The sequence below is a fragment of the Notamacropus eugenii genome, chromosome 4 (assembly GCF_028372415.1).
Source record: "Notamacropus eugenii isolate mMacEug1 chromosome 4, mMacEug1.pri_v2, whole genome shotgun sequence".
Lineage (NCBI taxonomy): Eukaryota > Metazoa > Chordata > Mammalia > Diprotodontia > Macropodidae > Notamacropus > Notamacropus eugenii.
Genome location: NC_092875.1, coordinates 87,460,866 through 87,486,632, shown reverse-complemented (window position 1 = coordinate 87,486,632; position 25,767 = coordinate 87,460,866). Strand labels below are relative to the sequence as shown.

Here is a 25,767-nt window from a genome sequence, read left to right as displayed (position 1 = left end):
AAGGATTCTTAACTGTGGATCAAGACTCACTGTTAATCTAGTGAAACCTATGCACCTATTCTAGGAATGGTTTTTTCCTTTTAAGAATAAAAAAAATAAGATTTGTAAAGGAAAACAATTATATTAAAATGATTTTTAAAATTTTAAATAAATTCATGGACCCATTTTAGAAGACAGGCCCAGAAAGAAATGATTCACTAAAGATCACCCAGAAAGTATATAGTGTGAGAATTTCAACCAAGATCTTGTGATTCAGAATTCAGTGCTAATGGCTACACTGAATGATAAATCCATCATAGGCTGGTCCAAGGAGTCTCATTCCCAAGGGTATATCAGAGCTTTCTCAGTCCTTCTTATTCATGCTGGCGTCTGCTTCCTCTTTTGAAGTCTGTGGGTCAGTTTCTTGTTCCAGAGAAAACATATTGGCTCTGTCCCTGCCCTGAATTGCTGGGAGAGAGACATCTCTACAGGTCTAACCAAGGATGCCAAGGGGATGGGATTAGGAACTGTCCCAGAAATATTCAGTCTCTGCCTTTCTGTCCCCCTTCATGTGGCTAAAGGTTTGTGGTATTCAGGGTAAATTAGATTATTCAGATCAGATACTCCCTTCCCTCTGGGGGCTCACAGACGTGGCTCTTACTATAGGGATCCAAGGATACAGCCCAGGTTTCAGCAAAGGTGGCAACTCCATTCTTGGAAAATTTCTCTCTCCAATAATAGGGGCCTTGTCCACCCCGCACTCCCTAAACACACATCCATACCTCTCCTAATAGCTATGATTGACATCAAAGGAAACCCCCATGAACCCCTCATTCCAGATCGTTTAAGGGACAGTGTGGTACAATGCAAGGAGAGCTAGACTTGTAATCAGGGGACCTGAATTGAAATTCTAGCTGTCACTGTGTGACCTTAAGCAAGTCACCACCTCTTTACCACAATTTCCTTAACTAGAAAATGAGATTAGATTGGATGGCTTCTGATTTGTTCCAGCCCTAGATCTATGTGCCTAAGAACTGCTTGACAGTACAGAAGTGCCAACCATAGCCCAGAGCTTGCGGCCCAAGGAGCACCTGGGATATGGGAAAGAAAATCTTTCCCACCACCTATCCTGGTCATTCAGATCCCTCTGTTCTAGGCACTCTGTGGGGCACTCATCAGTCAGAGGGGACAAAGAAGTACATGTAGCTTGTGAAATGGGGCCATATAAACCATGGCTAGCCCAAACCCTTCATTGTACATAGGAAACTTGAGTACTGGAAAGGAGCAGGGGCTCTTTCAAGGTGTTAACTAGTAATTGGCAGAGATGAGAACATATGCAGGTTACAGGAATCCAAATTCAGCCATTAAAAAAAAGTGAAACCTAGTCCTGGCCTCCCTGGGTAGGTGCTAGCATGACTCTTGAGCAAACTTCAACTTTAACAAACATTTATTAAGCGCAGAGCACCAGGGTTCAGCGCTGAGGGAAATACATAGGTTGGATAAGACACAGTCACTGCTCTTCTGGAGGTCACACACTCTAGACAACGTTACCCAAGCAGCCTTGGCCCTCCCGCTCCAAGGCCTGAGAGGACAAGGAGACACAGGGACAGCTCATACTCAACTCCAGATCCTGGACACCTCTCCCACTCATCAGGATCCCTTCAACCACTGATAGTTATTCCCCTATAACAAACCAAGTTCTTTCAAGTGTCTTGGCACATGATGAAACAGGCTCCCTGGTGAAAACTGGAACCTTCCCAGTCCTGAGGCCCCGAAGCCAAGGGGAAGCTCCCAAGCTGACAGGGGACGGAGGACGAAGGACTCTTCCACTGAAGAAATTCAGTAACTGGGAATCCAGGTTGGGAAGCTGAGGGGAAGGCATGGCTGAAGAGGAAGTAGTATAACAGGCAGGGGATGAGCAGAAGGTGAAAAGTTTGGTACAGAGATAAACAACAAGTTGTAGAGCTAAACAAATAGTTCCTATCAAGTCCAGATGTTCTGCTGGCCTCATTTTTTCTTCTCTTATTGCTTCTGGGCAGCCACCTTCTCCAAGTTCCTCTGTATTCTCTCCAGTTGGGCAGCTCCAGTTGACTTTGCCACCCTTACAGTCTCAGCAGCTAGAATTCCAGTAGGCCCAAATGATTTGAACTCTTTTTACAGTTAGGGTTAGGGAGTTAGGTGTTCCTCCACTACCTCCTCACTTAACAATGAACTTCTAACAAACATTTAACAAGGGCCCTCTAGAAGCAGAACACTGTGCCTGGGTTGAGGGGAGACACAAAAGATTAGGTAGACATAACCTCTGCCCTCAGGGAGCTCACAATCTAGCAAGGGGATGCATCACACACAAGTAACTATAAGACTAAACATTTTGTGTTCATAAGTGCATGACAGGTGGTACAAGCAGTGGGCTCGGGGAGCAAGGGAGCAGAAGCTTTGTGGTCTGGGGGAGGGAAGATAGCATTTGAGCTGGACCCTAAAGGGCTACATAGGCTTTAAACAGAGATGACTGGGGGTTGGGACAGACACAGAAAAAGATATAAGCAAAATCACAGAAGCAAGAATGACAGGCAGCCCAGATTGCCTGAAGCAGCGAGTGCGCCCTCTGTGGTCCTAAGTGTGAAAGCGCGATAGCAGTGAGAAAGGCTGATAGAATCAGATTCCTAGGTCCAATCATGTTTCAACCTTCCCTATGTGAAAAGTATTTTTCTTCTTAGGAAAAACAAGCAAAATTAGAGTTAATGTGAACTGCTGGGAGGGGATCCTGAAGCTGACTTGTAAACTCCCTCCAATATCTTGCTTTGCAGCCGTTACCTGCAGGGTCCATACATCTTTTCAGCATGAACAGGATCAATGACTATGGATGAGAGCTGACTTAGAACTCTTCCTTAGGGCTCAAGACACTGCACCTGTGGCTCACCCAGCAGGAATATCAGCCTAAATATTGGAACACCCAAAGAAGTAATCCCAGGAGTGTCCCCAAAGTCAGTCTCTTTCCTTCTTTCTTGGGGGCTTAATACCCATCATCATCTGCTACTTGTATGTTTCCCTAATTTCCATCTCTAGCCCTGACCCCTCTCCATGATTCCAGGCCTAGGTTCCCCATGGACACCTCAAGCACAACTTATCTTCTATGTATCCAATCTTGCTCCTCCCCCAGTCATCCTTTGATTATAGAGATGTGTTAAAAAAAAATGACTATCACTTTCTGCTCTCCTACTTAATGAAGTAAATAAAACTCTGATCCTGACCTTAACACCTTCCACAATCTGCTTTCTACATACTTTCTTGGCCTTATCTCATATATAATCTACTTGTCAGCTAAGATGGACGTTACCTGTTTTTATCTCATCCTTTCCCCTTTCTATGCCTTTGTTCACATCATCCCTCATGCTTAAAACTCCTAGTTAAAATCTCTCAAGATTTAACTAAGGTGCCATAAAAAAGCCTTTTATTTCCCCTAGCAGAAAGTGACCTCTCTCCTCCGTAAATCTCTTTTTAGAATTGTGCCCATCTTCTTTCTTCTACTAAATCATAACTTCTTGAAGGCAGGGCCTGTGTCTTTATTCTGCTTTTTAATCTCCCCACCCCCAAATCATTGTGCCTTGATCCTGCCCTGAATTTAATGTTTGTTAAATGGAAGCTGAATAACAAAGTAGCAATGGACCACAGAAGTAAGATTCCCAAAGAACTCACAGGCTGGAATGATGGATCAAAAAATAAAATAAGATTTATCAAGGAAAAATGTGAAGGCCTTCATTTAGGCTGAAAAGCAAATCAGTCTCCTAAATATTGTCTGTTTGTTGGCAGCAGTTCACCTATGGACTACCTCAATTACTCTGACCCCACCTCTACTCAGGTCTAGGGGCCATAGCCATTTTGGACTGCTTCCTCTATGGGTTCTTGGTGGAGGTGCTGAAAAGGAGGCTGGGAGTAGGGAAAACAATTGAAATGGCCCCTGACGGATCAGATTTGAGCTGAAGAACCTGGGGTCACAACCAGGTACATGCAAGTCCTAGTCTGGGAGGCTTGGATGCTCCCAGGGGTTAAATTCTGGGACATTACTAGTCTCCTAAGAGACACACCAAGGACATATATTTCTCTGTCTGCTCCAGGAAAACACTAGAGGAAAACACTAGATTTCGCTCTCCCCTCACTCCTTGCAGTAAAAGCAACCTTGAATCCTCCTCAGCACCCAAGAGTTTGACATGCCTGAACACAGATGTCACAGGCTTATATGCTGGTGTACAAACCTCCCCCACTTCTTTGCAGGGCAATGTGGGTACTGAAGGGGAATGATGAAAACTCAAAAGTTAACAGTTCCAATAGCCAGTCCACAGAGAACAATCTGAGGACCCGTCACTTGAACTTGTAAATTCTTGGTAGAAAACTGGGTAGCACACAACTACCCATAAACAACAGAGCTGAGATTCACATAGATTCCAACAAAATGGACCAAGAAGCAAGGTTAAATTTAACTGGAATGAATGTCAAGTCCTTCATTTGGGAAAAATTCCATCAGCATGGCTGGGGAAGTCAACAACCAGTTCATGGGGAGTAAAATTCAGCTATCCTGTTCATAGCTTGAGACTTTCCTTTTGCTCCTTTACTTTCCCACCGTTAGTGAGGTGGCCAGGCAAATAGGCCACACTGAGTAAGGAATGGGGGGTCCTTTCACCTTCCTTTTACCCTAGAATCTTGTTAAGTTCAGATCAGCATTAGGGCTCCAGAGAAAGATAGAAGGTTCACTACCTTTGTTTGCCAGGTAGGTAGTCATGAATTGTCTGTGAAGCAATTCAGTTTATGATGTGTCAGCCTGGATAAGCAAAATGTCAGCAGGTCACTATGCACATGTTGGCCGTAGCCATTTCTCTCAGGAGTAAGGAAACAACAAAGTTCACACACAGACATATATAGATTTTCCTGCTCCAACGTCTAAGAAAGTAGGGATAAAGAAGCAAGGGCTAGGGGAGGGAACAGGCACTAGCTCTCCCAGACAGCTTTTTCCTCTGGGGTGAGGGACTGGGAAGGAAATAGCTGGCTATCACTATGCCCTCTCTCAGTAGGCTAAGCACCAACCCCACTCAAGCACCATGTACTCCTGGGATCCCGAGAATGAAAGGGATTATCTTTTGTGAAATTTGGCAGGGGCAGGGTGATATTAAAGAAATACCGAATTAAGTCTTATTTCTGAGTACTGGAAAAATGAAAAATACTTCAGTAATAGGTACCTCTTTATCACTTCTTCTCCTACTTTGGACATAAACAGGGAAGATATTTAGTAACCTGATTATATAAGAATGTGGGTGATCACCGAACAGCAATCAGGAACCATCATCCTGATTACAACTGGGATCTGCTGTCAGAAGAAAATCCCAAATAGGCAGTGGAATTCTGAGATAAGTGTTGTCATCCTCTTTTCTGGGGTCCTAGAGGATGTGGGGTAGGTTTATAGATGAGAGAAGTACACAGGGGCCAAGTTAAGTCCAGAGACCATTTCAGAAAGTTAAATATAATCAAGTCTGACCTGGAATTAATTTTTGTTAAAACTGATTGTAACTAATTTTTTCTGAATTTTATTATTTCTGAATCAACACCCTTTTTCTCCTTTAACTTGGGAATAAATCCTAGACAATATTTGTGTGGCACACTGAGAAACAGGGTTAAAAAGGAAAAAAAAGAGACCAGTGAAGCAAAACTAGGTACACTAAGATACAAGTGGCAGCAGCAAAAAAAAAAATGGGAGTAAAGTCAGTAAATTTGAGATCAGGAGCAAGCAGACCCAGGGACCAAGTGGTGCTTGGCGTCTCAAGCCAAAGGATTAAAAATCAGTGAAATTTAGAAAAGTAGTGAAAAATTAAAGCCCTGGGCTCAAAGACAAAACAACTCAGAATAAAGTTCAAAGAAGAACTGTTTGAGCCCTGGGGAACTTGAAGAAAAACCAGGCCTAAAGTCCAGGGAAGGATCCCACAGGCTGCCCTTTTCCACTGCCTCTTTCTTCATGCCACTGAAGGATGAGACTAAGGAATAGCTAAGGCTGATGTAGCTTAGAAAGGGGCTAGCACCTGCCTAAGCTCAAACCCTTCCCAGGATGAGGTAGAAGTTTAAAAGAAAAAAAAGAAGTTGGAGGGAGACCCTTGGAGAAAAGAAACCAGGAACCTAGGAGAAGACATGAGAAACTAAGTGGGCATCCTTAGCCTGGCAGAAGAGAAGTTCACAGCAGTAGCTGTGCATTCCAAAGGGTAGGACAGAAAGGGAAAAGTTATGGTTTAATCTTGACCAAGAGAGCTTTTGAGACTCCAGATCAGTGATCTACAACTCAGAAGCTCTGGGGCCTAAGTTTGGTGTATGACCTTTCATTCCTCAGTAATGAATGTCAACTCCCTTTGCTTACTGGGAGATAGAACTATGTCCTTCCCAGAGGAATAATTCAATGACTGAATGGGGTTCCAGAATACTGGGCCTACCTCACAGGTTGGGAGTTCCTCATTTACACTAGTTATCCTTATCAAGGATCCTTCAGGTGAGGCACAGTTTGGAGCTTCCCTGTTAGTTCACCCCATTCCCCTGTCTGAAGATGGCAGGCAAGGAGAGCAAAGGTTTTGTGGCTCCCTACCTGCCTCCAAGACATGTAGCCCAGAAGGTAAGGAGGCTCTCCTGCCAGGTCCAGGGGGAATGGATGACTGCAAGGGCCTCCCTGTCCCTGGCAGGTAGCCTTCCTGTCACAAGCTAAAGTAGTCGGGCATATTTGGGCCATAGACATCTGTGGTCCATAGCACATCAGCCCTACCTGCTGCTATAAGCATCTGGTGCATCTCTCCCTGAACCTGAGCAAATTTTTCCTCATCAATATAGTCCTCCAAGAGGTTTGCAGAAAGGGGCACACCAGGCAGGTCCTTGTAGCAGTCCACAGGAAATGGATACACTACCAGCTGGAGGTCAGGCATTACCTCAGAGCGTGACAGCAACGCCTTTAGCCCAATGCTAGAAAGGGGATTGTCATAGAGACCAAGATATCGTAGGCGGGTACAGCGGGACAGAAGTGGCAGGGTACTAATAAGGTGAACATCCATGAGCTGGCACTCTGTCACCTTCAGACACAGCAAGGAGGCTGAGGCCTCCCCCAAAAGGGCCTGGAAGGGGGGCAAGAGGTCACCTGACAGGTTGTTGCCACTGAGATCTAGCTTCTTGAGATGGGGAGCATGGGGGCTCTGGGACAAATAGCTCAAGTCCACAGGGAGCAGGTAGCAGACAGGAAGTTCCAGGCTTTCCAGGGGACACTGTAGACCACTGCAAATAAAGACATAGTAATGCTATTACTTCCCAGGGAAAATGGAACAAATGAGGAAACTGGGATGGTACTTTAACTTCCTGGGGCTTGTTCCTAGCCACCAGCTGGCCAGGCAGCTTTTTCCTCAAGATGAGAGGGGCAAGTTTTGCCCAAAGTCATGGTGAGGAAAAGCACAGACAATGGAGACTACAAAGCTTTAAGGCATAGAGTTCTCTGCATAATGACAATCAACAACTCCCATTCTTCTAGTCTTTTCACTCTTTACAGAGAACTTTTCTCACATTGGCTCTGGGTGGGAGTTAGAGCAGTAAAGATTATGATCTCCACTTTACCCAGGAAACAGGGGTTCTAAGGTTACCAGTTACCCAAAGTTGAATGGCTGGAAGTTCTGGGACAAGGATTTGCGAGCAGGTCTCCAGCAGTCCTTTCACTCTAACATGTTTGTAAAAACAAACAAGGAATTTAGATTTAAGGAAAGAAAAGGAAGGGGGCCCCTAGACAAATATTTGAGAGTATATTTCTCTCTATTAGTGAGCCTTGGAGCTACTTTTCATCAGAGACTCCTTTGGAGCTAAGAGGCCTTGACCAGTTCCTGGGAGCAAGGGCAGGTACAGAAAATGAACATGAGGCTCACTCACCTGAGCAGCTGCCTCAGCTGGCCCGAGAGCCAGGAGGTGCCCAGATTAAGCTCCTTGAGGCGTTTCAGTTTGCTCATCTCTGAAGCTAAGAAGCTGAAGGTGCCTTCCAACATGGCCCAGAGCCGCCACACATCCATGTTGCTGTACTGAAGTTTCAAGCTCAGCAGATTAGTGAACTTCATGATGGAAGCTACGATCTCCCACACACCCCCTGCTTCTAGAGTAAAGAAGGACAGATCTAGCCGGCGTAAGCTTGAATGGTCCAACAGCCCCAAAAGATCCACAGTGATGTCTGGTGGGAGGTCTTCAGCTCGGAAATCCCGGCAGCACAAGCGCAGGGGGCTGACCGCATTATTCTGCAAAGCCTGCTTCAGAAAGCCACTGGATGAGGGGGTCACCCAGAGATCTACACGCACTTCCACAGGGAGAAGTGTGCATGGCAAGTCCTCAACCTTCCTACACTTGTTGGGGCTTTCATTTGGCTGCTCAACTTTATCCAAGAGGTGGCAGATGCCAGCTTGGGCCATGCTCATGGTACGGGCCCACATTTTCATAGTTTTTAGGTCTTCTTCATAACCATAATCCAGGAGTCCAGTCATGTCTAATAGCTGCAGTGGATGTCTCCTGAGGGAAAGACAGAAAAGGTGAGGCCCTGGGCCAGAACATATCCCATATCCTGCTAATCTCATCCTAACTTACTGAGCGTATACCTGAAATAATTAAATGCAAGAACTAAATGAGGTTCTGATAAAGTAGAGGAGAAAAAGGAGTGGAAAGTTTAAAATAGAATCACAAAATGCCACAATTCAAAGGGATCTCAGAAGTCTATACATACAGTCCTCCAACCTGTGCCTAAAGAATCTCTATAATGTATCTCAAAAGTAATTAACCTAGGCTTTACTCAAAGACCATCAGTGGGGCCTAGAATGATCACATCTTAAATTTACTCATGAAGAAACTATCAAAATTTGGTTAAAAAATAGAAATAGAACAGATGATGTAAGCCAAAATCAGAAGCAATTGAATCCATAATAGTGCCAAGTGTTTGCTAAAATCAAAGACACCCAACTCCTGAGGTAAGGACAAAACCTCCAGTGAAGGAGCAGCCACTAGTCCAGGTCTGGAGGGCTAATCATCAGGTAGCCCATCCATCAAGGTGAAGTCCACTTCTCTGCAACTAACATCCACCATTCTTGGTTAAATCTGGAACAAGTCTCATTCCTCTTTCACCCAAAAAACCCTTAAATATTTGAAGAGAGTCACTAGGTCTTCTCTTCAGCCTGCATGTACATCTTGAGTACTCTCAGCAAATCTCTTGAGGAATGACATCCCACTCTCTCACACCTTCCTGTCTGTACTTTGCTCTGGGTAAGTTCTAGTTTGTCAGTGTCCTTGGGTAGGATGCGACCATAATGGAATCTGACTAGAGTAGATGCTCTATCCATTAATGCTGCCCCTCTCTTGTATCTCACAGGGAGTACACTAAGATGTTCCATCAATAATGTCCATAGTAATGGGCCACAGCACTTGGCTAGCACAGTATGAGTTATAGCCTGAGCGGAGTCTTTAGGTATTACTAGTTTGGTTTCAAGGTCAAGTTTAACCTAAAAAAAAGATACAGAAGGCCTACTTCTCAATGATGATTCCTCTAGGAGGCACCATCTAACAAATCCCAGGCAGTACTTGAAGGAATTTGTCCTCAAGCTCCTCACCTGAGGCCCATGGATCATACTGGTCTAACAATAATTCCAGGTAGCCTCTATCTTTTTCCTGGCTGAGAACATCTGCTACTCTAGCAAATGTGTTTGGCTGTGTTCTTTAAGAAGGCCCTGGATTTGGTCTCTGAAGAGCCGGTGCTCAATAATAGTGGTTGCCAGGATTCTTCTTTTTTGCTGCTGTTTCCAAGGCTACTATGGGTTCTAAAAAGATTCCCTCCTGTAAGCTGAAGTCCTGGCTGCCTCCTCAGCCATATCTACCCCCTACCTCAGGCAAGTAGCAGCTAAGCGTTTACCTGTAGAGGGACTGCTGGGTTCCATTATCTGTTGCCTCTTCTAGTCGAGCCTTGACTCCCATGATCATTGCCTGTACCAGTTCCTCTGCAGGTCGGTCCTGAAGCAGGGCACGGGGGCAGTTTGGACACTCCTGGAGGAGGGCACGGAGGCAGTGTGGCCAGTCCTGCCTCAGAGCCCTGCGGCAGTGTGGACGATCTTGTAATAATTGCTTGAAACTGAGGATGGGGTAGGGCCATGTATGCACCAAAGCCTGGAGCAACAATGTCTTCCCATGCATGAAGGCTGCCTTGAATAGGACTGGGTAAAGGTCCTGTGGCAGAAGCTCCAAAGCCTGGCATGCAGATTCCTCATCCTTGATCACCTGCTGGGCACACAGGAACACCAGCGGACGCATGGCTGAATATGGTGGGCAACTGCCACCTATGACACAGGACAGGTAGTACCTGTCAGGAGGAAAAGCATTTAACAAGGAGAATGGTTATTTGGGAATCAGACTAAAGAACTGGGCCTGATTGCTCCATGTGCTCTTACCCACCCAAATGCCATGCCTTGGGCTCCATATCATTCAGCACCTAATTCCAGCACAGACTTCTCTCTGCTTTTCTAGTAGTTATCAAAATCCAAATCCAATATTCGAAGGGCTGTTAGGTACCAGGTCGTGCCCTATCCACACCATTCCCACCCTACAAGATTCTTGGTCAGCAGCTGACCTACATTTGAATTGCTCTCCTGATGCTGAGGCTCATACTTTCAGGTTCTTTCATCTACATGCCAGGGAATGACTAGACTGGTTGCTTTTTAAGGTCCTTTCCAAAACTAAAATTCTAGGACACAAAAGCTATATAAGTATGAAGGCTTTGGGGTCATGGCCAACATTGCTGCCCCTTGAAGCAAGGTGAAGAGGTTAAGGGCTAAGCATCATAGGACACAATAGCAGTCAATGACAGACAGTGAGGTACATAATGGAACAGATTGGGTTCTGATGCCAGCTCAATTACAAGTTATGTGACCTTGTTCAAGTCTCTTGACCTCACTTCGTCTTGGCTTCTTTATTTTTAGTGGTCAGATTTGTACTTTGGAACAATTATTTTGGCAGCTTTGTGAAGGAAGGTGAGAGATTTAGAACATGGAGACCAGTTAGGAAGCTAGTAATAGTCTGTGAGAAATGATGGTTTGAAACAGGGATGAAGTGAAAGAGAAGGAACATAACCATCTATATTGGGGAGTTAGAATTGCTAGAACTTGGAAATTGATTTGATATAGGAAATGAGAAGACTGTAATGATTATAATTCAAGCTTAGGTACGACCACTGAGTTTTAGGGGAAAGATGACCAATTTCATCCTGAATATGTCAAGTCTGACATGTTAGGGGGCATCAAGATAAGACACAAGAAGGCAGCTAGTAATGTGGGGTAGGAAGAGCCTGGGAATAGGTACAGGTCATCTGCACACGAGTGATCTTTGAAGCCATTTGAGTTAGATAGTGCAAACATCACCTCACTGACAGGAAGTTGTAAGTGAGTCATTGATCAGCATAGCTATATGATCAGTGTTTGCCTTGTTTCCAAAGTAGTGACAGTACTGTAACTCTTCTAGGTACTGCTGGTGAGCTGTCACTATATGAGACCTGAGCTGAAAAGGCTGCCCCTGGAGCTCAAGTGGCTGCACCTCAGCACTGTGAGGAGGAAGCAAGATCAGAAGGCACCTAAGGGAGGTGAAGAAAGGAGAGAGAGAAAGGTAGCAAGAGTGGAAGGAAAGTGGTAACAGCAGAATTAGGCATGGATAAGATAAGACTAGAGGGAAAAAACCACACAGAGCACCAAAGGCTGGATAAGCAAAAAGAGGCTGCTAAAAGGGGGAGGAAGCTGTGGGGTGTAAAGGGAACATCATGATGATGGAGGAAAAGAAAAGCTCTGGGCTATCGAGGAACAAGAATACTTGGCTTGAAATCACACTTCTTAAATCAGTTGTGTGATCTGGTATCAAGTCCCTTTCCTTCTACGATGCTCCATTTTTACAACTACAAAATAGAACTGAACATGATGGAACTCTAGCATTCCTTCCAGATGACATTTTATGACCATGATCAAACCAAAGAATAGTTAATGATTCACTGTCACCTTAAAAGAAAGTCTCTAGTGGAGAATATCATAGATGTATCTTTGACCCTGGGCTAGGTAATATTTTTTATCAATGATGTAATGAGGCAACATGACATGGTGGGCAGAGGGCTATCCTTGAACCTAGGTCTTCCTATGTCCTACCTCAACACCCTGGCTATGTGACCTGAGGCAAGTCAGTTAACTTCTCAGCAACCCAGGATATTTATTCTCTAAGACTACAAACTACAGATGAATTGTCAATCTGCATTGGTAGAAGGGGTTTCCATATTGGGATTTCCCTTCACCCCCATTGATGAAACCATTCTCTCTCACGCATAGAACCTTACACAATGATTTTAATAAAGGTAGATTGGTATATTTATCAAATTGGTAAATCATAAAACAGAGATAGCTAATACATAAGTACTTAACACATAAATCAGTATTGAAAAAATGATCTCAACATGTTAGAATACTGGGTCAAAATTAAATTGAAATTTAATGAGAATGAATTAGAGAAAGTAGCAGATGGAATACTAGAGCCTGACTCCAGAAAGAACTGGGTTCAAATCCTTTCTCTGACACTTACCAGCTGTGTGACCATGGACAAGTCAATTAACCTCTCTGAGTCTCAGTTTCCTCGTCTGCAAAATAGAGATAATACCTGTAGTACCAACCTTACAGGGTTTGTTGGGAGGCATAAATGAGATAACCTATAAAGTGCTTTGAAACCTTAGAGTGCTATAAAAATGTCAGTCATTATTACAAATGTAGGCTTATAATTAAATTTTTTAATAAAATTTAAATAAAAGATAAGCTGGACAGTAATTCATGTTAGTAAGACCTGGGGTTTAAATGGATTATAATTTCAATTTAAGACCAACAGTGTGATTACAGTAACAAAAAAGCTAATGTAATCTCCCAATTAAATCAACAAGCATTTATTAAGGGCCTACTATGTGCAGGCACTGTGCTAAAGTGAATGCATTTGAGACTGCAGAGGCAATAATACCACTATACTCTACCTTGGTCAGAAATCTTAGTACTATACGTTCAATTCTAGGTACTGTATTTTAGAAAAGATATTGATAAGCTAGACCCAGTCCATAGTTGTGACAAGGATAAAGAAGGGTTTTGGATCATACCCTGAATCAGTTAAAGGAACTAGAGAAAGCTGTAGGGCAGGGAATACCAGCTATCTTTAAGTACATGAAATGTGGTCACATGGAAGAAGAATTAGGCTTGACTAGGATTAGGATAAAACCAAGAACAATGGATGTTATAGAGAGGTCTATTTTGGCTCAATAGAAGAAAAAACTTCCTAAAAACTATTTTTAATTTTTAATCCAGCAATGGAATGTATTCCTTCAGGACATAATATTCCTCTTCATCAGATGTTTTTAAGCAAAAACTGAATGATAACATGCTATAATGGATGGAATTCTTATCTTGGTATGGTTGGACTATAACACTTCTCTGAGATTATGTGAAATGGCTGAGATAATAATAGGAAAAGTCTGATTCTTTTTAAAGAAATGAGGTACAATCTTTAAACTATAGACCAGTAACCTCGACTAAAAGCTAGGTAAATTCTCACATGTATTATTAAAGATGTTGTTTATGAGCTTTCAGAAAAGCTCATATTATTATTATATATGATATTGTTATTATATTACATATAATATTATATAATAATATATATTATTACTTTATTCACTAAAAGCAGGAGTTGTTTAAAGCACATCTTGATGTCAGAGCAAGGTTATGTGATAAAAAGAAAGCTCATGATGTCTACATCAATAAATGGAGACAGGCAAAACAATGTCAGCTTGGAGGGTAGTATCTAATATGTTCATCCTTCGTTGCCAAAGAAGACCATGCCATCAGAAAAATAATGACAACTTGCACTTGACTTTGTTTTGAGTGAAGGAGGGCTGTGTAGGTCACCAGCCTTACTTCTCCTACAGGGCCATCTGAATCCAGTGACCAGATATTCATCAGGATGACTGAGGATGACCCAGGATGAGGCAATTGAGGTAAAGTGACTTGCCTAAGGTCACACAGCTAGTGAGGGTCAAATGTCTGAGGTGATTTTTGAACTCAGGTCCTCCTAACTCCTGCACTGGTGCTCCCTCCACTGCACCACCTAGCTGCCCCAGTGTCTAGTAGTTTGCACCAGGGATCTGTTCTTGAGCCCGTTCTGTTCCATGCTTTTTACAAATGAAGGTAATAGGCTTACTGTACTACTTCCCTAGCCAGACCACATCTGGATTACCAGGTTAAGTTCTAGGAACATTTTAGAAAGCACAATGGCAACCTGGATCATTATCCAGATCATTATCTCTTACCAGCAAGGATGATGACAGAGCCAGAAATACTATAATAGATAAGATGGGCAAAAGTGGGGATATTTTAGCCTGCAAAAGAGAAGATGCTATGAAATGGGGATGCTTAGACTATGAGAGCTTTGGGGAAAGGAGAGCAGCAACATTTACTAGCTTTGTTTGTATCACAGAATCTCAGAGATAAACAGAAATTTAGAGGTCATCTAGTCCAACCTATACCTGAGAAGGAATCCGCATCCACTGTTCACGATGCTACCACTTAAAGACCTTGAATGATGAGAAATTCATTCACCTACTGAGGCAGTTCATAACACTTTTGGATGGCTCAAATTGTACAGTTTTTCTTTATAAGACCAAACCTGCTTCTGAACTTCCATCCATTGTTCCTAGTTCAGCTAAGTAAGATAGGAGAACAAATCTAATCCCTCCTTCCACATGACAGCCCTTTTAACACTTGAAGACAGCTGTCATATTACGAGAAATCTTTTATCCTTTTTCCTAATTCTTCCTCCTATAGAAGATTTATGGGAAAAATGGTAAACAAGGTATAGCTAGGTTGCAATCTGATAGATGGAATACAGCACAGCAATGAGTTCATATATCCAAAGACCACATTAGCACTTCCAACTGTCATGTCATACTGCTGACTCACGTTGATCCTGAAGTCAATATGGTTTATTGTCTAGTTTTAAGTCCCCTTCTCCTATTATTAGACAGGAGATTTGTATATCTTTCCACAAGTCACTTGAAAAGAATGTTGAAGAGGACACACAAGGATGTATCAGTGAGACAAAACCACTAGTGGAGAGTAAAATGGAGAGGGAGAACCCCCTTCATTAATTACTTAACAAAATTTTTGTGAGGAAAGTGCTTTGTACCACATAGTTATCATCACTATCTTCAAACGTATGATTAGAATGGTTCTAATTGGCCCTAGAGAGCCTATGTAGACTATAGCAGGCCACATGCTGGAAAAGGCTACCTTATGGCCAGTGAGCTAAGAGCTCTCACTAGACGTCTTCAAACAAAGTAAAGGAAAGGAATCATGACTTGTGTAGGATTTGAATCTGATGACAAATCAAATCCTCTCTAATTCTATGCGAGTAATCTAACCTTCCAGATCATGAACAAATTTCCTTCTGCATCATCTCCAGCAAGTGGTTCAGTTGTTTTTAACAATTAGCAGATCAGGCAAATTAATTCCATAACAGTTTTTTTTTTTTTTGGACAGGTCTAATTCCTGCAGGTTTTTTCCTACCAAACTAAAATCTGCATCTCTAACTTCTAACCACTAGTTTAAATCCTACCCTACAGGACCAAGCAGAACAAGTCTAATCATTATTCTGTATGACAACCAACCACCTGAAGACCATCATAACCACCCATCTATCCCACCCTATCCGCGCCCCCTTTTCTTCCCCATACTAAATATTTCCAGTCTGTTCCAAATGACACGTTTTAACTCCCTTTATGCCATGTTGGCTCATTTGGATATGCTTCAGCTCATCACACAACATATCCTGTGGTACCAAGTAATCACAATAACCAGTACGAAGCACAACAAAATTCACTACCTTTACCCTGGACACTGACCTTCTTGTGGTCCACTTTATCATTATTCTCCAACCATCACCATGTACTCCATACTTCAAAGCCAAACTGGCTAGATTTCTTGCCATTTCCTATACATATCTTGAGTTTTTCTGTCCTTACAAGGGCCCACCTCTGTTGATGCTCAGATAAGACAAAGAGGTACATCTTCACATATAGTTATTAAATATTGTATGACGGTCTGAAAATATGGCTCAAACTCACATAGGTATACCCATGAGCCAACAGAATTGATACATCCAGAGTCAAGCAAGTAATATTAGCTTTGATGCTAAATTTCCATTTACAATAGAGACACCCCAAGATTTTTATATACATATTGGCCAATGAAGGTTTTCTATCTTAATGCATGCTTCAGTAAAACCTATATAAAGTACCCCACAACAGTCACATAACTTCACCAGACCATCCTATAGAAATTCTAAGAAAAAGGAGCTGGATCAGCAAGATTCACTCACTGTCCTGAATGACTCAGTTTTGCACCTCAAAATCTGAGATCCACAATTGCTATGTAACTGATGCTGCTCAAATACCTATATGATTTCTTTTTGTGATTTCTAAATGATTCAACTCTTTCTTTGTGTGTGTCAAGCAGTTTTCCCCCAAACCCTGAAAGAAACCAGTCAACAGGGCTGACATTTGATTTTTCTCCCTGAATGGACTGCAGTATCTTTCTGAAAACATTTATATAAATGTCTACTACATGCCAGGCACTGGACTACGCGTTGGGGACACAAACACGAAAAACATCTTTGCCCTCAAAGAGTTTGCATTTTATACAAGGAGACAACATGTACACATCAAAGCATATACAAAAGTAAAAGATAATTTGGGGAAGGGGGATTAGTGACAGCTTCATGTATAATGCAGCATTTGAGTTGTTGCAAATTAGGGGCAGGCAAGGTGGCTCAATGGATAGAACACTGGGTTTGGAATTAGGAAGACTCATCTTCAAGAGTTCAAATCCAGCCTCAGATACTTGGAAACTCCAAAATGGGGTCATGATGAATCAGACACAACTGAACAACAGAAATTCTAAAAGGCAGCGATGAGGCGAGGGCAAATTCTGGGCATGGGGGAATGCCAATGTAAAGGCAGCCGAGATGGGAAATGGAATATTATTTGACTGGATCACTGAGTAAAGGAAAAGTATGTAGAGGCCAGATTGTGAAAGGTTTCAAATATAACACAAATAAATTTGTATTTATTTCTAGAGGTAACAGAATACTACTAGAGTTTGAGTAGAGTAGTACACTTTAGAAGTATCACTTTGGCAACTGAGTGGAAGATGGATTGGGAAGGGGAGAGACTTGAGATAGGGAAACTGATTTTAGAAGTGGTGATGGAGGTGTTAGGATGGTGGTCACATGAGTAAAGAGGAGGTTGATTTTTAAGAGGTTGAGAAACAGTGCCAAGGTCTAACCAAAAGATGTGCTCAACCAGAGAGGAGAGGAAGATAATCACATCTCACCTTTCATGAAATAGTCAATCACACTTTGTTTCCCATATAACCACAGCTACTCTTATCCCCCGACACTCCTCAGCATTGCTTCTTCCCCATGATGTGCAAGCTCCCCAATTTCCCCTATTCAAGAACCCTGGTAGTTCTTCAGGGCAGTTATAACCCAACAGTCAAACAATAGCTGAGAAAATACAAACCACCACCTCACATGGTACACCAGGTCATTTCATGGCTGTGACAAGTGCCCTTCAGTTCTATACCCTTTACATTTTAGGTGAAACAGAATGAGTAACACCAAAAGAGCAGGACTGGAAAGGTTGTGCTCTTCATCATATATCTTATTACATTACTTTCCTTCCAAACCTATCCCTCTCTTCCAGACTTTATTTTTAAGGATACTACATCCTTACAGTCACTCAGGGCTACAACTTCAGTGTCATTCTGGACTTTCTCATACCTTACATGTACCAATAAATTGCCAAAATTTGCCATTATCTATCTCCACAACAATTCTCACATATTTCTTTCTCTTTTTTCACACGGCCAACACCCTACTTTATGCTTTCATTACATTTCATCTATAATATTGTAATAGCTCAACTGCTCTCTCTCAAGTTTTTTTCTACTCAAATCCATGTTCCACAGTGGCCAAAGTGCCTTTTCTATAACAAAGGTCTAACATAGAGGAGATAAAAGGATTCGTTCTGTAAAACTTAAGACTCAGGCAAAAGGCCACATCCAAAGACCTAAAGGGCCACATGTGGCCTGGAGGCCAAAGGTTCCTCATCCCTGATCTAACCATCACTCTGCTACTCAAACTTCAGTCTCCCTATTGTCCATAGGACAAACATTTCAGTTTTATTTCATCCTTTTAAATTTTTATGTCACAAAATACGTAATTATTAGGTACAGCAGAATATGCATTAAATTTATAAATCAGTAACTATGTCCTATCAAAAAAACACATGCTCAAAAAAATGTTTATCATTAAGGGTGTGTGATCAAGTTTGGAGGCCACTATGGTAAAAGTAGAAATAACAATATCTGGCAAGTAATTTGCTACATTGGGTGAGATTTAGAAGTCAAATATGACTCTGAAGTTCATATGGATATGGATTTCATAGAGGAAGCCCTGAAGATTCTTGGGAATCAATGCAATCAGCGCAATTTAATCTACAAATAAAAGCATCTGAAGTACTTCATGTACATAGGAACCCTTTTCCCCTTGGACTTCACAAAGACAATACATCATGACAGCAAACATCTTTGGTGAGTGTGCCTGCTTGGTTTTATGTTTTGCCTAAAATCAATACTCAGGATCATTAAAGTTCTCTACAATTTTTATCTATAAAGGAATCTTACATAATGTTAACATATGAATAGGAGAAACCATCCTGGATGAAAACTTTAAGTTTGTATTTTGCTCTACTAAGGCAAATGCTTTTTAGTAATCAGCAACAACAGGAGCAACAGAATCTATATCTCAGTCAACTTTTAATTTAAATTTAAATGTGGCCAGCTGTCTACAAAATCTTTCCTGTCTCTTTTTCATATTTTCATCAAAGACACCCTCTGCATAAGTTTTTATAAATTTTATAACAGTTTTATTTTTATAAATTTTCTTTTTTTAAATCCAAAGATTTTACCTAGGTGTAAGAAAGACACATGAGTCCATAGCTGCTATCTTCTTGGACACCTTTTTAGGCACTAAGTTTTCCTTTTGGACATTGAAACATGTTGAAAAGTCAATTCTTATCCCCTTCTGAGGTAGTCACCTCTAGTACAGGTTTCATCTGTATGAGTGGTGAGGTCATCTTTCTTCCTAAGCACCACTTCTACTTTATCTGCTGTCATCACTGGTGGGAACAAACTGCTATATAAACACTGGAAAATCCTCTCCATTTCATGTCATCATCCTTCCAGTTTTATCTGTAGTTGCCCTCAGAATGATCTGGTTTAGTTAAGTTTTCACTCCAAGTTTCCAGCAGACTTGTTTCCTCATCTACTACCTTTTCATTCTTTCACACTGCTTTGAATTTTCTTTCCTCTTCTACAGATGTTTTGAAAACAAGATTGGCCTCTGAACAAGTGTTACCCTTGGCTGTCATAACTCCCAGTTCACTGAGACTAAACAGATACTTGCTGAGTGAAGTAGTTGTGGACTCTTCTATCTGCCTGGTTGTAGCAGATGTTTTATATTTGTTAAAATTCTCTAAGAAGTGTTGATAAGAAGAATAAGCTTCTTTACTTTTATCCATTTCCCGTAGCAAAGAACTTGTTTAAAGAAATTAAGTTGGAGCTGCTATAACTTCATGTAGTCTTCTCTTCATTAGTTTTTCATGTTGGTGCTTGCTGGCCTTTGCTGTAAAGTGCTGATCTAATCAAGCAGATGGCCAAATCAGTAATTCTCAACCTTCCAGTACAATGTCACCCATTTCCCTTTAGTATGTCAAAAAATTTCATAGACCTCCATGTATTGTAGCTGCATTGTTAGTAGAACTTTTGTTCTGGGTCTGGATCTGGGATTTCATTAGTGTGGGGTGCTGGTGTTTTTCAAACTCCTTTCATTGATGCTAACTGCTCATTTATTTCTAACTTACAGTCTTGGGGAATTGCTTATGGCACTGAAAAGTTAAGTGATTTGCCCATGGTAACACAGAAAATCTGTGTTAGAGGCAGGATTGAACCCAGGGGTTCCTGACTCCAAGTCCCACTCTCTATTGATTATACCATGCCTCTTCAAAGAAAATGACAGAAGTATAAATCCAGTTATGTCTTAAAAAATGAATTTTATTAGCCAGAACAGCATTTACATACATATGAAGAACTATAGTACACATGTACTAGACATTTATTAAGTCTACAAGTCTAGTGGACTGAGTCATTCAATGAAACAAACTCCTCAAAATAATTCCAAAACCCCCATGGCCCTTGAGTAGGAGCCATAGCTACTAAAGTAATTTTTTGTGGTGGTAGTCAGGGTTTACTAAATCCAGCATCTTCTAACTTTTCTTGAGGGAAAAAAAAAACCAAACCCATTCATGATACCAAAGCCTCATGCCTTTTGGTCTCTCATTTCTTAAGCCCAAACCAAAATACGAAAGCTACCCTAAATACATGACTTGATGTAGAAAATGTTGTCAAGTTGTCAAGTTTTTCACGTAACAGATGTTGGAACATAAGCTGTAATTATCTTCATAATGCTCTGTTTATACTTACCATAAATACTGATGGTGATCTATGACCAAATGTCCCATAAAAAGCTTTTATTTTTGTTGCCTGAAGGCATAACAAAATTCCTTTCAGCAAACAAGAGTCTATAATGTGGAAGAAATTGAGGATACAAAGAAAAATGAAACATCCCCTTCTTCACAGAATTTCTCTCCCACTGGATAACACTAACACCACTTGCTTTTTTCTCCTGGACAACTTTCTATTTACTCCATTCTCTTTAGTTTCTGATGTACCTTAAAGCGAAAATGTCAATACTTGATATAGGTCAGTTCCTCTAGTCATAGGAGACAACCTCTTCACCGTCAAAAGGATAAAAAGTTCCAAATTTTAAGAGTGTCAGCAGTTAAATGTATATTTGTACAACTTTTGCGTACATTCTATCTTGCATCATGATTAGTTGCTTATATTTATTTTCTCCTAGAGGACTATAAGAGTCCTTCAAGCCTAGAACAATCCTCTACACATAGTAGGCATTCAATAAAGTGTTTGTTAAATTAAATTAAATTAAACCAAAACCCCTAAGAAGTCTTTTTCACTTGAATTACTAATGAGTGTTGGAAGTTTCATGGAGGAAGGACAGGATATGTGAAGCTTAGGTAACAGCATTAGCAAAGGCAATTAGGTAGAATGACACCTACTGTACTTCAGGCAGATGTGAAGAACCAGGTTGTCTTTTGATGAACTTAGGGGTAACAAGCGTAAAGTTAAATTCTGATCTTGCTGAGGTGATGGTGACATGCTCCCTGTTTATATTACCTTGGTTGGAGGGAAAAGCATTGAAACATGTTAAGTAACAAATATATATAATAAAGCAAAACGTTTTGTTACAAAGTCCCTGCCCCATCTCCCCCAGGGGAAGGTATGAAAGAAAATAAATGCTTATTGATTGCATATATATATGTACATATAAAAAGAGAAAGAGAGAAGACTACCAATTACAAGCCTGATAAGGATTTCTGATTGAGTCTAGGATTGGGAGGATGAACTGAGCTCCATTCTGCAAGCAAGAGGGGGTGGAAATATTGGCTTGGATGTTTTCTGTAGAAAAACTTGAAGTTGACTGATTAGGGGGATTTAATATGTGAAAGGCAGAGATAACACCTAATAGTACTTGGCACATAGTAAGCTCATAACAGATAGGCATATATCTGTGTAGATAGAGCACTGGATTTGGGAGTCAGGGAAGACCTGGGTTTAAACTGTACCTCAGATACTATATCACACTGTCTATTTACTATGTTGCAAACTAAGCTTAGATACTATATTATACTGGGTTTAAACTGTACCTCAGATACTATATCACACTGTCTATTTACTATGTTGCAAACTAAGCTTAGATACTATATTATACTGGGTTTAAACTGTACCTCAGATACTATATCACACTGTCTATTTACTATGTTGCAAACTAAGCTTAGATACTATATTATACTGGGTTTAAACTGTACCTCAGATACTATATCACATTGTCTATTTACTATGTTGCAAACTAAGCTTAGATACTATATTATACTGGGTTTAAACTGTACCTCAGATACCATATCATGCTGTTTATTTACTATGCTGCAAACTAAGCTCATAACAGATAGGCATACATCTGTGTAGACAGAGCATTGGATTTGGGAGTCAGAGAAGACCTGGGTTTAAACTGTACCTCAGATACTATATCACACTGTCTATTTATTTGTTGCAAACTCTAGAGTGAATTCCGAAAAGGGGGGTTTGTAAATACTAAGAGAAATGGTGATCACTAAGACTAAACATAGACTTGTCCAGAACAGGTTATGACAAATTCACCTTATATCTTTTTTTTTTTTTTTAGTTACTTAATAGATTAGATGTTATAGCACAGTATACATTGATTTCAGCAAAGCTCCTCAAGATGATCTGGTGGTCAAGATGAGTGTTAGTGAATTGGGAACTGATACACAGTCCCAAAAAGTAGTGGTAATTAGTGGACTGGAATATATCAATACGAAGATGGTCTCATGGAATGTCTAAATGATCTGATCTTGCCTCTGGGTAATTCAACACCTTTACAAATGACAGTGCTTAGCAAATAGTAGGTGTTAAATAAATACTAGAATTGAAAATTACTTGGATAACAGCATCATTAGTATACTTTTCTAATTTGTATTGGGTGTCAGGAAGCCTAGAAGAATAGGTACCATTCAGTGTAATATTACTAGGATCTAAGAATCAAATCCAAAAGATGAAATATAATCAGGGGATGAATACCAAGTAACCTTCATTTGAGTTTAAAAAAAATAATACATAACTATAGTTTGAGGGACCCACGGCTAGATAATAGTTACTATATAAAAAACGCCTGAGAATGTCAGTGGACTGAAAATTCAGTGAGTCAAAATGTGATGATGGCCAAAAGAGCAACTGCAGTCTTAGACTGCGATAATAGAAGTACAAGCACGGTGTAAGAATCAAGGGACTGTAACAGTCCCACTGTGATTTGCACTGGTCAAACTTTATTTGAAATATCTTCTTTGGTTCAGTTACATTTAAGGACATTGAGAGACTCAGAAGCCAGACTTGTATAAGGATCAGGTGAAATAATAAAGGCATTTCAGCAGAACACCTTTAGTGGGGACGGGGAAGGGAGAAAAGAAGAATATATAACAGTCTTCACTTATTTAAAAGCCTACTGTGTGAAAGAAGCATTAAATATATTTCGTCCTAGGGACAAAATTAAAGAAAATGGGTAGAACTTGCACAGGCAGATTTTGTAAAACTTACGTAATCAGAGCTGTCTTAACTACAGAATGGGCTACTTCAGGAGATGTCTCAAGAAAAGATTTTCAAGTGCTCATTTTATTAGTGAATATGAAAATGTATTCTGTTCATTTGGACTACATACCTTAAGATCCTTCCAATATCGAGTTTCTATGATTATTACAGAACAAAGACAAAAATATTAAAGAGTCTACACGAATGGTACAGTATCAATAATCTTTTTCTGCCTTCTCCGTTATTTCTCAAGGTTCAATTCTCAGCTCACTCCCATTTACTTCTGTTCCTTCAACTATCACCTTTGTACCAATGGCTCTGAAATCTCTCTCTAGTTCTGATTTCTCTTCCAAGTTCTACCCTTACATTTCCAACCACTTCTAATGAGGGCCTACATACTAAAGAGCACTGTGCTAGGCATTAGAGGAGATGAAAAGGTCAAATAAGACATCTAACCAGCAACCTCAAATAATTTTAATGTATCCTTCAAACTATTACCATGCTAATCTTTAGGGAGATGACTAGATGGCCATGTCAACCCTGCAATAAAAACCTACCAAATAAACTTCAAACTCAACCTCAAGCTCTACAATCTGATATCACCTTACCTTGAATCTTTTCTCATCTTACTCCCCTCACAAGTGTATTAGCTAACTTGTTTGATATTACATTGTGTTGAGGTGTCTCAGAATGCCAAAGTGCCCAAATGCCAAGCAAGACAAATATAAAGTTTAGCCTCTGGGCTAAACTCTGGGCACCAGTGACAGCTCTTTGACCTCTGTAGCAACTGAACAATAGGCTATAAGGAGAAAAAAATTGTTCAGTGAAACCTCCAGCTAGTCTCACCTGAGCACAGGCAGCCAACTACTTGAGCTGAATGGCAATATGATGTAGAAAAATGTATGGAGTCAGGAGACACCTGTTTTCAAAACCTTGCCCAATATTTACTACTTCTGTAAAGTGGACAAGTCACTTCATTTCTGAGTCTGAGTTATCTCACCTACAAAATGGGGATATTTGTCGGATGGGGATGGAGATTGCAATAATTTTGAAAAATTGAAAGCACTATAGGAATACAGTATTCTTGGTAATAGTTCATAACATTACTTCTACTTCATGCAGTTGTGAGGAAATAGTTTAGAAAATATTAAAACATATAAATCCAAGTATTAGTGATAACTCTCACACTACCTCATCGGGATATGTTAAGGAAAGTATAACAGTAAGTCTGAAAATATTATATAAATGTGATCCATTTTTAATCATCATGGTTAACGTCTTTTTGCTAAGGACCACTTCTGGGGGCAAAAATACAAGATATTATCATCCTCATTAACTCTTTCTGGCCAAAAGTTGCTTTGAAGCTCCCTCTTCTCCCATCACATCTCCTACTAGAGGTCACTCTTACGCTTAGATAGGACCTTCAGCTTCAGTCTCCTCCTCTGATCCCCCTCCCACTAGAGGCCTTTCTGCTCTTCCTCCTCACTGCCCCCTCCCACATCCCCTTCCCATCGGGGCCTTTCTGCCCCTCCTCCTCACTGCCCCCTCCTCCCATAGGAGCTTTTCTGCCCCTCCTCCATACATCCCCTCCCACCAGAGGCTTTTCTGCCCCGCCCCCTCCCACTCCCCTCCCACCAAAGGCCCTTCTTGCTCCTCCCCCACGCACTCCCCCCCATCACCAGAGGCTGTTCTTGCCTTCCCTCTCACACAGCCCCTCCTCCTCACCCGCCCCTTCTCAATAGAGGCCTTCCTGCCCCTCCCCCCAGGAATCCCTCCCGCTGAGGGATCCAGCTGGGCCTCTCCTCCTCCCCCAGGTTGGTGCCTCCTCAGGTTCCTCCCCCAGGCAGGCCTCTGCGCCCCGCTTCCCCCGCCCTCCCCACTCCCGGTCGGGCAGGCTCAGGGAGCGCTAGGCCTCAGGCCTTGCAGACCCCCGCCCCCGCCCTTGGCCCTGCAGCCCTCACCTAGCCCTCGGCCTGATCTTCGCTCTTCTCCCGGTCGACGCCGTCTTGGCCGCCGTGGTAGTAGCCGCCAACGCAGCCCTCACCCCTCACCACCTTGGCCGCCGCCGCTGCCCAGCGAGCGAGAGAACGCCCGCCCCCAATTCTCAGCCGCGCCGCCGGAGAGCGAGGGACCACCCGCCCCGAGCTCCCGCCGCAGGCTGGCGAACGAGCGCCCGCCCCGAGCTCTCCGCCGCAGGCCAGCGAACGAGCACCGGCCCCGAGCTCTCTCCACCGCCGCCGCTGCAGCTCCTGCCACCGCCGCCCCAGAGCCCGCACCCACCCGAACTCGCCCGCACCGCAGCCGCAGCCAGCCGCTCCCACCGCCGCCTCCCCGCGCTTTGAGGGCGCGG

The 25,767-nt window shown here is 41.9% G+C and overlaps 1 protein-coding gene across 4 annotated transcripts; it reads right to left on the bottom strand.

Annotated features, from left to right (window-relative positions):
* Positions 1-1,408: 1,408 nt before the first annotated feature.
* Positions 1,409-25,767, bottom strand: LOC140500307 (leucine-rich repeat-containing protein 14-like). Of its 4 annotated transcripts, XM_072602767.1 has the most exons (6): positions 25,379-25,767; positions 21,314-21,431; positions 12,613-12,667; positions 9,920-10,363; positions 7,909-8,532; positions 1,409-7,269 (listed from the first exon to the last, which is right to left on the bottom strand). In XM_072602767.1, exons 4-6 carry the CDS (start codon positions 10,312-10,314, stop codon positions 6,702-6,704), a joined length of 1,587 nt encoding a protein of 528 aa, XP_072458868.1. In that variant the 5' UTR covers positions 10,315-10,363; positions 12,613-12,667; positions 21,314-21,431; positions 25,379-25,767; the 3' UTR covers positions 1,409-6,701. The 4 variants fall into 4 exon arrangements, with proteins under 4 accessions (XP_072458868.1, XP_072458870.1, XP_072458869.1 ...); XM_072602769.1 differs by lacking the exon at positions 12,613-12,667 and having other exon boundaries at positions 25,379-25,444; XM_072602768.1 differs by lacking the exons at positions 12,613-12,667; positions 21,314-21,431 and having other exon boundaries at positions 25,379-25,479.